The sequence below is a fragment of the Ursus arctos genome, unplaced genomic scaffold (assembly GCF_023065955.2).
Source record: "Ursus arctos isolate Adak ecotype North America unplaced genomic scaffold, UrsArc2.0 scaffold_16, whole genome shotgun sequence".
Taxonomy (NCBI): Eukaryota; Metazoa; Chordata; class Mammalia; order Carnivora; family Ursidae; genus Ursus; species Ursus arctos.
In genome coordinates this window covers 14,360,268-14,376,189 of record NW_026622830.1, presented here as the reverse complement: position 1 = coordinate 14,376,189, position 15,922 = coordinate 14,360,268, and the positions used below count along the sequence as shown (strand labels likewise).

Below are 15,922 nucleotides of genomic sequence, written 5' to 3'. Positions count from 1 at the left end.
AAGGTAAGGTCCAGTGCCTAGCACCAATGCTAGACAACTTACATGGCAACTAAGCGATGTACTCAAGAGTCCAATGAAGTGGTCCAAGGGTTAAATGATGAGAGTTCAGGCCGAAATTTGATCCAGAGCAGGGATCCCTGATGTAGAGTTCTGTGCTTGGCTGGACCAATATTGTCAGAATTACACACTGACAGCTGGAGTCATTAGGGAGGCACATTACTGAACAGAGAGCAATGCCAGCAGAACTGTGGCTTACAGAGACATCTGAAGAGGTGATAATCCTGTGAAAACTCCCAAAGATACTTAGGCGTTTTGACACTCAAGGTTAACGTCCAGCAAAACAAAGTGTTACAAAGGTCTTGCCAGCACGCTTAGAAACAATTTAATTAAAAGGAGCAGCAGTGAAGACATAAAAGTACAACTTAAGGAAAATATTTGCCACAAATACACTCCCCCCCGCCCATGAACAATGCATTCCCTATGGCTGGGGACACATAACTGATTAGGGTTGCCAAATGAAGGCAGTTTGGCAGTTGTCAACAGACTGGTATATTTGGAATTACTTCAAGGCTCTGACTGGAAGTATGTACCCAAAGAGTGATATCCAGTGCTCACCCTTAGAAAAATGATTAGCCTCTTCCAGGCTAACTATTCATCCATCTTGCCTACTTATTCCATTTTCCTTCTGCCCTATTGGTATACCATAAGAGACAATACATGATCAGTGTGATGATCAGAATGTTAAGTGTTCTGTTTTGAATATAATATTCAAATTGGTCTGGCTTTAGAGTTTTTAAATTTTTACTCTTAAAGGTAAAAAACTGGGACTCTGCTCAGGTTAGATGGGGCTCAGAACAGATCTTACTAAACGTGAACATCCTTCTTCCCTGAACCTTATTAAGCATAACTGTACGACACTTCATCACGTTAAATAACATGCTGAGGAACCCAGTTAGGGACACAGCACCAACGGGGAAGAATGATTCTTGATGGAAATTAAATTAGCCCAAACTGTGCCTCCTATTATTGTAAAAAAAAGCAGGAAGCTAGTGCCCTATCCACATCCCAAACAACCTCACTTTAGAAATGGTTTCTGAGGAAGGTGATATTTAACTTTTTAAGAAAAGATTTTATTGAGAGAGCGCGAGAGCGTGCATGTGAGCACGAGCAGGGTGGAGGGGCAGAGGGAGCGGGAGAAGCAGACTCCCTGCTGACCACGGAGCCTGACTAGACTGGGGGTCCTCGGGGTCGATCCCAGGACCCTGGGATCATGACCTGAGCCAAAGGCAGGTGCTTAACAGACTGAGCCACCCAGGCGCCCTGGGGAAGGTGATATTTCAAAAGGTATATAAAAGTGACATATTTGTATTTATGTCTCTGGTAGGGAGAACATTTTAAAAGCCCCCTCCAACATTGTTTGTATGCTTTTTTCAAGGGGGGTCTACTATTAAAAAAAAAGAAGAAAAGCATACAGCTATTTCTTTCATTACAGATGTAATTATAGAGTTGCATTTTAAGTTGGGATGAAATTAATCTTTTTAATTAAATGTCCTGGCAATAAGTATATTGGATTTCAAGCAGGGGAGATGGTTATTTCCTCAACATGGCCAATGTCTGTTGAATACCTATCATCAATTGGAAATGTTAAAAGCATTTAGCTAAGTATCATTAATAAGATGACATAAATCAAGAGAACAGGAACTACTCTGTATTCTGCAATGTGCCTTGTTTTTTGTTGTCTTTTAATTTTTTTTGGGGGGGAGGTGCCTGCAAAAACACACAGACATTATCCAGAGATTATAAGCATCATGGGGACAAGAGAGGGGAGAGGATTTTACTAGGGGAGCCAATGTCATTATAGTTACAAATTCCATACTCCTCCTGGTAAGTTACCTAGTTCAGAAACACACGCATTAGAGCTCCACGGGTACTGGATACACACTGTACCTCCTTCCAAGCCACTTGGAAACCGCAGCTTCCAATGGACGCCCTCTAATTCTGACCATTAGATGTAAACTTTTAGCCCTCAGTATTCCATGTGTACTGGGGCAATGAGAAGCAACACAGATGGGACTTCCCAACATTTACAACATGGTTTGATGCAGCATAATGGAAGCAGACATTATATGGAACTGCTGAAGTTCTGCAGGATTCATTTAAGCTCTTCAGGATACTCACACATACCCACAAAATCAACACAGTATTTACCTGTAAGCTACAGGCATTCCTTATGGTGTTAAGAGAGGACAGACAGAATACCAATGTATATGGTCACTTCTGCAGCGAGACCAATGGACAGCCAGGGCATCCACCCGACAGCTGTAGTGTAGCTGTAGTCGTGGCGTCAGATTGAGCTCCTCTGCACCGGCAGAGTGCTCAAAGAACCCCACTGAAATCACCACCTTGCTGCTACAGACTGCCTGAACTCTGCAGAGCAGTCAGCTCTCGTCTATTCCTGGTAGCTCAGAAATACGCACTCCTCACATCCAAGTGCGGGCAACATATACCAGACATACAGCAGCCATTCTTTCCTATAAGTGGGGAACAAAATATAGGTGTTTTTGTCTCGAAAGACAGCTGTATGTTACGTGTAAGTTAGTTGGGTATATCCCAGGTGACCTGCGGAGCTACCAGTACAGACCAGGATTCATTGTACTCAGCAGTGTTCAGTTCATTGTAGGAAACGTAGTCTACCACGGTACGTAGTTTAGGTATGTAGTTTATTGTGGAAAAGTGATATTTTTACTTAGAGGCAAAAGCAAAATCCATACTGAGTATCCATTTGGGCCACGAAGAGACACCAGATATGAAATAGATCATATCTGTCTGCATTCCACACAAAAGTGCACACACTGCATCCACTTGTGTACTGTTAGGGGCTGGTTTGGATACCGCATCTTTAGTGTAAATGGTAACATTAATAAGGCTCTTCATTGAGAGAAGGGGCCAACTTAATGCATGTCTCATGGGTATACACCAGGACTATCTCTTTTGTAGATACTGGAAGAAAGAATATATTAGGGAAATGCCTTTTGTTTCCAGAAAAGCTAAGAAAAAGGGAGACTTTTGAGAGCTGGAGTGTTTTTGCCCTTTTTATTTCCCCTCAAACGGTAACCCAAGCATGCGAGCAAACAGGGGATCTGCAGCACAGGCACGGCAGCAATCTCTCAAGCAGCACTTTCCATAAACCTGGTTAACATCTGGACCGGCAGCCATTTGGAATGAAGAGTCGAATCTCTGCTGCCCACTGCAGTGCGGCATGGCACATGCCAACGACCCTGGGGCACTCCTCCTGCTCTGGAGGCTCCCAGGGACACGTGAGCTGGGGACAGACAGAGGTTTATCCTCTTCCAATCGCCTGCAACTCATGTTGCAAGCTGAACTTGCTGGGTTTGTCAACGAAAACGCAAAGCTTCTCTGCATCTCCTGATGTACGTTTTAAAAAAAAGCAGCAAGGCCCTTCACACAAAGTTCATGTTCTTATTGTTTGCTTGAGCGTTTCTGATTTGTTGGGGGAAGAAAAGACCCTTGATGTACGAAGTTGGGCTTAACTCCCCAGAGCCCAACTCTCCCAAGGTAACTCACTGCTTCAGGGTACTTTACCTTCGTGTGGGGCTGGGTCTTGATGGAGCCGTATTCATATTTCTTCTTTCCGCTGCCTTATTAATATCTGAAAAGAATAATCAACCCATCTGTTCAATGCTACGGAATAAAAACAAAATCATCAGCACATTTCAAATGAAAGCAACAACAAAAAAACTACAATGACAGCCAGATGGTGTAAGAAAATCCATTCAGCAGACACACTGTCACTTGGGCAATTTTTATTAAGTTACGGCAGTACATTGTCATGGCTTGGTAAGGAATGTCCCTCAGTTTTCTACAACAACTGCCCCCTCCAAAAGTAGACAAGGTTGCCTTCTAAACTCTTGGAGTGCCAGCTGTAAGATTCTTTTTTGAGGGCAGGAGAGTGGGAGAAAGGAGATACAGAGTTTAAAAAAAAAAAAAAGAGCAAAGGCAAATAATTCCATCTTATGTTACAAAGAACAGCTGGGCTCTGTTGTCTTAAAATGTCCAATATGCCATGAAGCAGGCCCTACTTTTAATGTGCTTTGTGTTGCATTCCATTGGATAGAATGTTCCAGAATGAGACGTAGGAAAGAAATTTTTTTTTTCTAAACAAAGTATATTACATGTTAGCAACTATAATCCTCACAGTTAAGTACTTAAGAATAAGAATTGGCATTTGATTAGGTAGTAAAACACTCCACATAAGTTTTCATTAGAGAAGCATGGCATTTACAACTAGGTACGGGAGAACAGTGGAATCACACAAACTTATGGAAAAGCCAACTTGTGCAATTAAAGCCTGCTTGCTAAAAACAAAACAAATCTGCATTGCAAAAACTGAAGTGAATAATAAAAACACTGTGTATAAGTGAGAACTGATGAAATACCTAAAGAAATGTACTAATCTATGTCCAAAGATAACACAGGACAATTTTTATATGATTTGAAGATTAATAAATGTGAATGAAGAAATGAAACTGTCCTGCTGCACTGTAGTTTTGTTCCCCAGTTCCATATTAAGAAATTAGTAGTGTATCTAATGACATTAAATGGTATTAAGCATTCATATAATTAGAGTGCTTTAAAATAGTAATTATGTATTTTAAAAATTCCAACCGGAGTCCTATGGTGTGAGAGATCACAGTAATAACAAAAAACTTAAGAGGTCTGGCACAGACTTTACGCTGCTATGTTGTCAACTTTTGAGTTCCTATTCAACTGACGATGATCTTCAGTTCCATTTTAAGTCAGAGTTTCTATTGCATCCAGAAGAATGACTTTTGATAAACTAAAGGTAACATAAATCTAAACAGTTGGAGAAGCATATTTCACCCTAAGTTGCCTCTCACATTTTCAGTTAAGTAGACACAATGCTATCATCCCTCTATTTTAAAAAATTCAGAAAATAAGGTCTATACAGGACTTGGCCAGTAATATCTGACCATGGCTTTGGTATGGCAAGTAGCACTTTCACTTACAACCCTAAAAGTTCAGCAACATCTGAACTGCACATTATATAATGATAAGCCTTATAGGTAATAAATTCTTTTACATGTTATTGTGAAGAATATCAGTTCAGGTTTAGAAGGGCCTACTGACCTAGTCTACTCACTGTGTACTGCTCTCTAATATGGGGTGACTATGATTCAGAAAGAAATGTCATCTCTTTGAATGTTTAAGTAGTTTTCAAAGTATCTCTGGAATACACTAAGGGTGGTAGAGGTGCGAAGATTTCTTTTAAATAAGCACCATTTCTCCCAGCAGGATTCCATATATTATTGAATGGTCTTGTGAATAAAGAAATCTTCTCTAAACATTGACTTGACCCGAACATTTAGATTAGAGTACAGAACATATGGTACCATTTTAGTTGGCAAGTTTCTATTAATGTTATATAATTCACTCATATGACACGAAAAGGACTATCACACTACCTAATTATATCCATTTCTGTGAGCACCTACATATAGGACTGAGGAGACCAAAGCAGTCATGTATTACACACCTTGGGGGCAAAGCTGGTTCCAGTTAGAATGAAGGAGGTAAATATTTTACTTTGAAGTCAGTGAAATTTTTTTGCAATTATTTGAAAGATTATTTAAAATTCAAGATTATTTTATCTTTAAGTCATTTTTATTATAATTTGCCTCCTGACATCTATTTTCATTAAATAGTCTACAGCAATTATATTTGGATGGTATGGCTTATGTTTCTTCTTTAAAATTTAAAGAGAACTCTCAGACCATTTTAATTTTTTTCTTAAATGCCAAGTATTTGTTTATTCACCTCTATTTAAGAGTTCCTTATACCTCCATCTTAGGTGAGATATGGAGAAAATGAGACCTGGAAATTTTTGATAGTTTCATTGCCACCCCAGAGGGCTGCTCAGGTTAGAGGAGGGTTGGGGGTGGGTGTCAATGAGAGTTATGAACACAAAACTGTCATCACCACCAATCCTGATACACAAAAAAATCCTAACACATGGTCACACAGAACTTGTGGAAAACCTATGAGTTCAGAAATACAGGAAGAACAGAGAAGCTACCAAAAGTACAAATAACTTCAGGGAACTAATCACAAAGTATAATAAAGAGTTAAAGAGTCAAGGGGAAAAAACCCTTGCCCTGTCCCAATTTTTTGTTTGTTTGTTTGTTTTTGGTCACGTAATTTAATAACCCATCAACTGGGAGGTTGGAGGTTTGTTTGAAAATAAAAATATTGTGACTGGTAAAAGGGGCTTTTGTATTAATTAGTTAAATTGGATTTTTTCCTTCTTAAATCCTTACAGAGATATATAATCTATGCCAAGGAAATAGAAATAATGTTAATGTAAAGGAAAAGAAAAAAAAGATGGAAAGACAATTTGGGTACCTTTCTGGACATCACGTAGGGAGCCATAATTGGAGAGAATTTAACCAACAAGAGGGTAGTGGGAGCTCTAATGTTTCTTTCCCCTCCTGCTCTATCTCATCCTGGCCAAATGCCCTTAAGACCTGAAGTCAGTCTCTCAGTGTCTCTTTCACCTCTGCTTGGATGGTACCTCCATACTTTGTTAGCTATATTAGCAATGTGAATGCCATTCAAAATCATCATCACTACAGGGTACCTTGGCCTGAATATCTTCTAAGTGGTCTTCTGAAAATAGTTAAAAGTACTTTTCAGGTTAAGGATTTTTAGACAAGAAAAATAAACCAACTGATGGGATCTATATAAAAGGAAAAAGACCAGAAAATAATCTAGAAAACATGATGTCACACAGGAAGTGGCAGAGCTGTTTTAAGTCACAAGAGATTGGGGTAAAGACATTTCAAAGAATGACACAATGCCTAATGTACAATTTTATTTTAGACTAATATGCTAGACAGGGTTCACACAATGGTCTTTGTATAATGCTATAAATAAAAATGCATGTTTCATTCATAGTACCAAGAACTGCTTTGTTCTATTTTTTAATTGTACCATCATAAAAACTCTTTTCACCTTAAAATCAATTTTTATCACAAGCTATCACAATGGAAAACCGTAAGGACTATTCTAAACAAAGTGCAGCATCGCTGCACTTAGTGACAGTACCACTGGTGGACTAGTGGTTGTTGAAAGAATCCAGAAGCCTATACAATTTCGATGTGATTATAAATGAAATAAAATTCTCCAAAGGCTTAGTTGAGAACCAACTAACGATCAGTAATTACTAAATTGGAAATATGTGATGATAAAGATAAGGCCACTTGAGAAACCGTACTGACAAGAGATTATCACACATTAAACTCCCCAAATTAGGAGGGAAAAGGATTGGACTTCTCAAACTATATGAAGATAACCTTAATGGTAATACTGTAACATCAGGGATATGTAATGAGTTATACTGTAATGAGTCAGGGATAAGAGAATGCTCTGCTTGTGGTTTCTAAATCAATCCTTTAAGCTTACTTTAAAAACTATGCATTCCCTCATATTGGATTATCTCTTTCATTCTCTAATTAAAATAACGATTATATCTTTAACTGTATTAGATTATTATCCCTAGGTACAGGAATAGGGGAAACAATGATAACTTAGATTTACAGAATGCTTACTCTGTCCCAGAGCCTGTACTAAGGACATTATGTGCATTATCTCACTCAATTCTTTCTTCAACTCTTGGAGTTACGTACTATTATGATCTCTATTTTGCGAATGAGGAAATTTGAGACTTAGAGAAATTAAATGACTTATTTTAGGTAACATGATGGTCGAGGCAGAGCTAGGATTCAAATCCAGATCTGTCTGACACCAAAGTGCTTCACTATTATGCTATACTGCCCCAACAGGGAATGGAAAAACATGGTTTCCATTATGAACGCTTGCTAAAGACTCCGTGATCAAAATGACTGAACCTGGTAAAGGCCCAGTCTATGTCAGTCACACCAGTGTTTAGGTGCCCCAGACACCCAGCAGGGCAGAGCCTACTTATTCAATTACCACTTCAATTTCTATCATCTCAAACTACGTTGACCCTTGAACAATGCAGGGGTTAGGAGTGCTGCTCCCACACAGCCAAAAAACTTGACTACCTAAAAACTTAACAATAGCCTACTGTGCACAGGAAGCCTTACTGATAACATGAACAGCTGATTAACACATTTTTGTATGTTATATGTATTATATACTGTATTCTTACAATAAAGTAAGCTAGAGAAAAGAAAATGTTAGGATTTCACAGTACTTTAAAAAAAATTCACATATGAGGGGACTTGTGCAGTTCAAACCCACGTTGTTCAAGGGTCAACTGTACAATGTTTCTGGCTTTGCTACTGATATTCTATTCAACACTTCAGACAAAAATTCTCTATCAACATTTAATTTCCTGCCTTTTTTACTTCTTTCGAGGAAAGAGAGGTTGCCTGATCAGCGTATCTGAGTTCTAGTCCTAATGGGGGCAGGGGATGGTTAGTCAAGTCATTTGAGTCCTCTGAACCTGAAGAAATGGATATTCTACCTGTGTTGGTTATGCTGATTCAAGGAGAACATCAGCTAAGAAAAAAACTCACTAATTCGGATTCACAACGATGGAGCTCATCTAAACTAGTAAAACAGCCCAAGCTACAAAAAATGTAAAATACAGGTTTCTTTAACACAGGTAAAATTTCAACTAAACTGTACAAGTAGAGATCCTTACAGAACTAAATTAACACACTTGAAAGGTTAGTTTACAATCAGCTCATCAGATGCCTCTAGGCCTACTATGTGTCACGCTTTGTACTACACCTTAGACATACGGAAACAAGGCTAAAGTCTCTGCTTTAAAGGAGTTCACTGTTTAATAAAAGAGAGCGGGACATACACACGGAAAATCACAATCTGAAGTGGGTTTACGGCAGAGATAATGAAGGCCTAATTGTGTATGTATGTGTGACAGGGGAGAGGAACAGGACAGAGAGGAGACTGGAAAGAATAAGGGGTAGGAGGGACATGGAGGAGGCAGGGATGGCCTAAAAGAAACAATCCTGAAGGACGAATAGTTTACCAGAAAGACAGAAGTCATTCCAGCACATGTAAAGGTGAAAGAATGGTGAGAAGAACATAATTAAAGATACTATAGGGAGTTTAGGGAACAGGGGGAGAGGAAGAAGAGAGGAATTACAGATGCAAGCCACAGGTAGAAAAAGGTCACAAAAAACTTTGCTACTGAAAAGGAAAAAACTGGTGGCAAGAGGGCCTGTATAACTGAGCTACCATAATAGAGCCTCAGTGAAGCTAAATTAATGAAGCCTTCCTGTATGTATATTATCCAAAACAGCGGGGCAGGAGTATTTAAACCTAAGACATTCAAAATATTAACTACAGTAATGTTTTTCGAGGATCACTGGTTTGATAATGAAGGGAACAGGAATGAGAAAAATATTTAAAAGGTTATGACTTTACCTTCAGTAAAGGAATATAAAATAAACTTAGGGCCAGAATCAGTAATAACCAACAGTATTAGTTTAACCCACTGTTCAGGAAGAAAATAGACAACCAAGCACCCTTCCTTAGTTTTTCCTAATATCTTTTTAAAAAAGATTAGTGTGATAAAAAGACGCATAACATACAATTTATCATATTAACTATTATTTTTTTAAAGTAAGCTCTATACCTAACGGTCTTGAACTCACGACCCAGAGATCAAGAGTAGCATACTTTACTGACTGAACCAGCCAGGTGCCCCTCATACAAACTATTTTTAAGTGGACAGTTTAGTACATTGAGTATATTCACACTGTTGTACAACAGATCTTCAGAACTTTTTCATCTTGCAAAACTAAAATTCTTTATACCCATTAAACAGTTTCCCATGTCCCCTCTCCTCATTTATATATATATGCATTTTTCATTCTTCACGTCGCATTCCTTTAATGAAGATATATCAGCACCACCCAAGAAGATGGTTAAACGTTATTCTCAGACCCCATCTCAAACTTTAAGAATCTGAGTATGAAGCCTAGGAATCTGTATTTTAACAAGCTTCTCAGGTGTTTCTTGGCAAGTATTTGAGAACTGAATTATCCATTTATCCCTTTAGCTTATGCACAACATATACTTAGATCCTCCATTTAGAAACCTCTTTAAACTCCTGTATTCAAGGAGTAATAAGCCATAAACATAATGTTACAAAGAAAATGCCATGACCATGGCAAAAATCTGTCAAAGTATAACCCCTGAAAACAGTATAGAAAACATAATCACACAGCTACCTCCAAAGGAAATGGAATCATCAACCCAAGTTTCCATTGTACTAAAGCTAATAATAATATCCAATTATAAGGTCAGGGCCCCGCCCCCAAGGAGGAATGTGCACCAACAACTTCTCTTCAATTTCATCTGATCATTTAAAAAGTATCCTGAAAACTTAAGATTCTTTTCCCAATTACCTAGTTTTAAAATAGCAAGAAAAACATTAACCACTGAGCTTGTCACTTTTTGATAGCATATTATCCACTTCTTTGGCTAATAAATGGCAAGCTGCCAACTAAAGTTCTCTGAATTCTGCCAACCAGACTTGTTGATATTGTTTTGCTGGCAGGGGCTAAAACTCCTGCTTTTTCTGAGGCATTTAGTTTTCTTATCTAAATGCGTCTCTTTGCAAGAAGAGAAAAATGGTCACAATACCATTTCACATCCATGCCACTAAAAGCAAAGTGGAGGAAATCTACATTTAATAAGCAGACCACGGAATTTTGGTAGGTCTGCTTTCTTTGTTCTCAAGAAGGTAAAAGCATCCTATGGATGTGAATGGAAGGAATTAAAATACTGAAAACTCTACAGATATTCTAACTATTGCTACTACCTCTAGTTCAAACTATGAAGCCAAAGAACATTTTATAAATTACAGTTTTGCTTAAAATGTATACCCAACCATAAACCAGAGTTGCCAATTCCTATTAGTAATCTAGGATATGAGTAGATTAGTACTAGAATCTGCTTCAATCTTCTATTTCCAGTGAAAACTCATTTTTCAAAGTCTAAATCAGGGGTTCTCAAAACTTTAATGTACATAAAAACTGCAGGGCTTGCTTCTAAAAGGCAGATTCCCCAGCCCCTACCTCCAGAGACTGGTCAGATGGAAGGGCTGGGGAGCTGTATACAGATTTGTATTTTCAACAAGCTGTTCTAGTGACTGATGCTGTCTGAAAGTAAGTTTTCCAAAGAAAGGCTCAGTTTATAATCTTAAGTTTTTGTACTGAAAGAAATCATATTTTTCCTATTTTTTTTCTTTTGGGTATCAAGAATAGTTTTTGAGGAGACATTTAAAAATAAATTTCTTGTATCATCTCTGATAGTAAATACATGTTATTACTATCTCAATCTCCAATTGCATAATTAAGTATACTCACTTAAAGCCAAATTACTCATAATGTAAAGTTCTCCAAAGCTTGCTCACTACCTGCAGGATCAACCTAATCTTTAGTAATTCAATCATTCTAGATCCAAACCAGGGGACCACTTAAGATAGTTAAGTTAAAGTTACAGGACATTCTGCTTTATAAATGTTCTCCAATGCAACTCAACTTGCCCTGATCCTTGCCTAAAGTTGTCGGTCTTTACGTAGGTCAACAACAATAAATGTTGTTGTTTTGAATAGGAAATAAAGGGAAAAGAGTCTTACGGTCTGCAAAAGTTCTGATTCTTTGAGGGGAATTATTTTCTTAACATAAAAGAAATTGATAATGAACACTGGGTGTTTTGTACAACTGATGAATCACTGCACTCTACCTCTGAAACTAATAATACATTGTATGTTCATTAATTGAATTTAAATTAAAAAGAAGAAAAAAATTGGTCCAGTTGACCTATTATCTCTTGTTTTTTGTTTTGGTTTTTTTTTAGTGATAGGATAAAGAATGAAAATGACCATCCCTATAAATATTCATATCTGTGGTAATAAAACCACCATTTAAAAAGCAGCAGGCATGCTGGTATTATATATTTAGCTGTCAGTATACTTCATATTTCTCTAATGTGCTGCTGCTTCAGACATTGGCCTTACCCTGATCCTTTCATTACTGCTTCTCATTAATGCAAGTAGCATAGAGGGTGATTTTCTGTTGGTCACTGCCCTTTTTAACTTCTTGATAGTTTAACTCTGCTTAAGCCAATAGTTTAGACAAATGTGTATGCTATTCACAGGACAAATCTTCTGGCACACACAAAAACGCTGAGCTTTAAAAGCACTTGTCTCAAGACACATGGTAATCATTAATAAACCACAAGGTATAGACAGGAAACAGAGTGTGGCAGAAAGAGTAGTCAGTTTGGGAAAACACTAGGACCTAAACATGTATATAGGAGGATAGCAAGAGAAAGATACCAATGATATCTTCCTCTCTTGGACCTCTACAGTGCACATGTTTAGCCTATCAAAGTTCTGGAATGAGGACACCTCTTTATCTCATTATTTCCCAATTCTGCTTGACCACAAAATCTTTCTATCTTCAATAGTATCTTGAATATGTTCTACTAAGTATATGATTAAAGCAAAAAAAAATCTAACTTCTCTATGCCATTATTTCCTCATAAGCAAAAAAGATTTAATAATATCAGCCTACCTATCTCATAAGATGACTGGAGGGAGCAAATGAGTTGGTACTGTAAACTTGCTTTGTAAATCATATGCAATGATGGTTGTATGTTATCATTACCATTAAGAGTAATAGTGAGTTTAGAAATAGACATTTCATCCTTTATGTGGGGACTCAAAAACAAAGAAACAATGATAGTTGAAGGGAGTAAAATATTAAATACATTTCCTCCACAGGTTTCTCATTCTTAAAAGCACAACTGAATTCCAATACTTCTCACAGTAGTAACAAGCCATACAAAGGCACTGCCATCTGCAGGCCATAGGGATGGAATGCTTGCAATGGTTATTGAGAATGAAGTTTCAAACCACGAGGCACTTTTTTTTTTTTTTTTTTTTTTTTATCACACTTCTAAAACCTCTCCAAAGGACTTAGCTGTTGAGCACTGGTAGACTGAAGCTCCATTTGCTGAAGTTCTGAAACAGACCTGAGTAAAAAATTCTCATTTCTTCTCTAAACGGACTGATGCTGAGAAATGTGAAGAAAATTACCTTAGCCTTATGTAAGTTCTACACTTTGCTCTTACCAAGGTAACCCCAAGGAATGTGGATTTTTTTTTTTTTAAACAGCTTTTTAGGAAACACCTGAATGGCCTGAGCAGACTTTTCTGAGTTTCCTTTCAATGAATTAAAATAAATCTACTCTCTCACAAACAAAAACAGTTTATGAACGGACTACAAACAGAACAGACTGTTTACATAAATAAGTTAATCTGTCAATGCCTCCCTTTCTTTTTGAAAGACCTAATTAGTTTTATTCAACAATTCACCAACTGGCAGCATCTGATCTAGCAAGGAGAAAGGAGCTCCTAATGCTTTCTTTAAATGTGTGGTGTGCACCGGCATGCGATATTGAATAACCTGCACCTAGAAAAATTCCTTCCTGGGCCTTGAAATATGGTTTCTCCAGCACATTCCACAAGGAAAACCACAGTTTCTATGTTTTAGGTTAAAAGAACATGTCAGAGGTTTCAAAGAGTACCTGGAGGGTGACAGATGAGCTAAAAGAAAGGCAAAGAAACTAGAATATAAGAAACAGATGTTAAATAGCCAAGTGATCTCCAATACCCACAATGCAAAAGCTTGGGCTTTACTGGTTGGAAAAAGGCAACATGAAAGTTAGTCTTCACACCCAGACTGACTCACACAGAAAACATTAAATCTAGAGTTGTCAAAAACCAAAACTGCTCCATCGTCGTATGCAGAAACTGTCAGGTGGTTACCATGCCACAACGCAACAAGAAAACTGAGGCGGCACACCGGGCGCACTTGAGCTGACAGTTCCTGCAGTTCCCTGGGACTATTGCTTGTAAGTCAATAATGAGAACAGTTTACAACGAAGAAGCCTTATAATATCATCATCCCCGAAGATCCTGGGGCATTTCTTGGAATCCGCTATGCCTCAGGGAAAAATTCTGTGCACAGAGCGAAAGCCAGGACGACAATTAACCCCATACTCCTAGGGCAGCGTTTCCCAAAGCGTGGAACGCAGAATAACTTCAGGAGGAACAAGGACGCACTGTTTATTTTAATAGACAGGTATTTATTTTTTATGAGCATTAGAAAAATAACTGGCTTTCCATTATACGGCTTATGATTTACGTTTCCACCTTAAACAAATGTATTTAAGAAGGAAAAAGAAGTCACTTTAAAGAAAAAAATTAACATTTGGTAAATAAATAACAGCACAGAAGGTACACGGACAGAAAGGTGCAACGCGAGAGACTGAAATTTGGGAAACGCCGTCCTAAAAAAAGCCCCCGGCCGGTCGTCGGGAGCGCCGAGTGCTCTGGGTCAGGAGACAGAAGAGCCAGCAGGTTGGGGCGCTGGCTCTGACGCTAGTTTCCGCGGTAACCTCGGACACAGTTTCTTTCCCCATCCTCGGGGCCTGGGGTCCGCGTTATAAAATGAGTGGGGGTATCACGCGACAAGGAGACAGACGCCTCGAAGATGCTGTCAAGGGGCCGCGGGGCGGCGGCGACGGGGGGAGGCAGCGCTCGGTTCGCCGCACGGCGCTGCACGCCCAGTAGAACGCCCAGAGAGGGCGGGACGCCTCGCTCCGAGTTCGAATCCGCCTGCGCCACCGACTCGCTGGGGACCCGCGGGCGAGCGACTTCACCATTTAGAGAAAGGGACGCGGGTGTGCAGGCCTACCCTACAGACAAGCTTGGAGGACTACTGTCGGCGGTTCGCGCACAGACAGGCGGCCGCGGTCCGGCGCCGCCCGGACTCGAGCCCACCCCGGGCCGCCCCAGCTGGCCGGGCCTGGGCTTGACGGGAGCCAGAGGCCGCGCCCCGCACCGGGCATGCGCAGCTCCGCGCGCACCCAGCGAGGAGCCGAGGCCGCGGTTACGGCCGCGCGTCGAGCGGGCCCTCCCGCCTCAGCCTCCCCATCCGGCCCGGGCCCCCTCAACCGCCTGCCGTGAGCCCCACTCCTCGGCGGACGGCCACCGCTTCCCGGCACTCACCGCTACCAGCGCGGCGGGCTCCCGGCCGCTCCTTCGCCTCAGGCCCGCCCCTGCCGCCTCCGCCTCAGCCCACTTGCCCGCCGTAGGACAAAGGCGCCACCAACCGACCGGCGCGGGCACGAGGCAATGGCGGCCGGGGCGGAGAGTGGGGGCAGAGGGCGCGCACGCAGCGGCAGGCGCGGCAATGTCGCAAGAGCGCGTGGGTTTACGGCAGGGCTGAGTTGGGCGTCGATCTCCTTAGCAATGAGGGCGGGGAAGTGGCTCCCAGGCGGCCGTTGAGGACGCTAGGGGTTGCCTAGTAACGGCGTCCGCGGCTAAGGATGGGTTCTGGCTTGGTCCCCCGACCCCAAAGGCTTCGCCTTTCTTCTGATTTTCGGAGCGCCTTCCTTCCATTCAAACTGTGGAAATAGATCATTCAAATCCTAAAATACTTTTATTTAGTTTTTCATAAAACGCAACAGAAAACAAAACACCTTTGGATGTGTGTGTGTTGGAGAATAGTGTATATATTCCTGTAACTTCCGGATCCCAAGGAACAAAGAGAGCAGAGAGGTAGAAAAAACGTTTTATTTAAATTTACATTTAAATAGGCTGTGTGCCCTATTCGTTTCGCTGACAAGGGGCAAAAGGCTTCTGGTGATATAGTCACAGGTTCTTTTCGAGTTATTTCTTCCTGGAATGTTTATTCAATGTCAGAAATAAATTTCGCAGAATGTAACTGTTGATTATGAAGCATGCAAAATGCTGTATTGTTCATTTAATCTCTAGAATAATTTGTCAGAGGGAA

The 15,922-nt window shown here is 40.1% G+C and overlaps 1 protein-coding gene across 3 annotated transcripts in view; it reads right to left on the bottom strand.

Annotated features, from left to right (window-relative positions):
* NCOA5 (nuclear receptor coactivator 5) overlaps nt 1-15,295 on the bottom strand; it is a 29,916-nt gene extending 14,621 nt beyond the window's left edge. Inside the window, exons 1-2 of one of the 3 annotated variants that reach the window (XM_026503637.4) lie at nt 15,136-15,295; nt 3,604-3,670 (exon numbers count right to left, since the gene is read on the bottom strand). In XM_026503637.4, the coding sequence (XP_026359422.1) occupies nt 3,604-3,641 (38 nt within the window). In that variant the 5' untranslated portion in view covers nt 3,642-3,670; nt 15,136-15,295. The remainder of the gene's footprint in view (nt 1-3,603; nt 3,671-15,135) is intronic. The other 2 variants (XM_026503639.4, XM_026503638.4) reach the window with 2 other exon arrangements.
* Nucleotides 15,296-15,922: the final 627 nt, after the last annotated feature.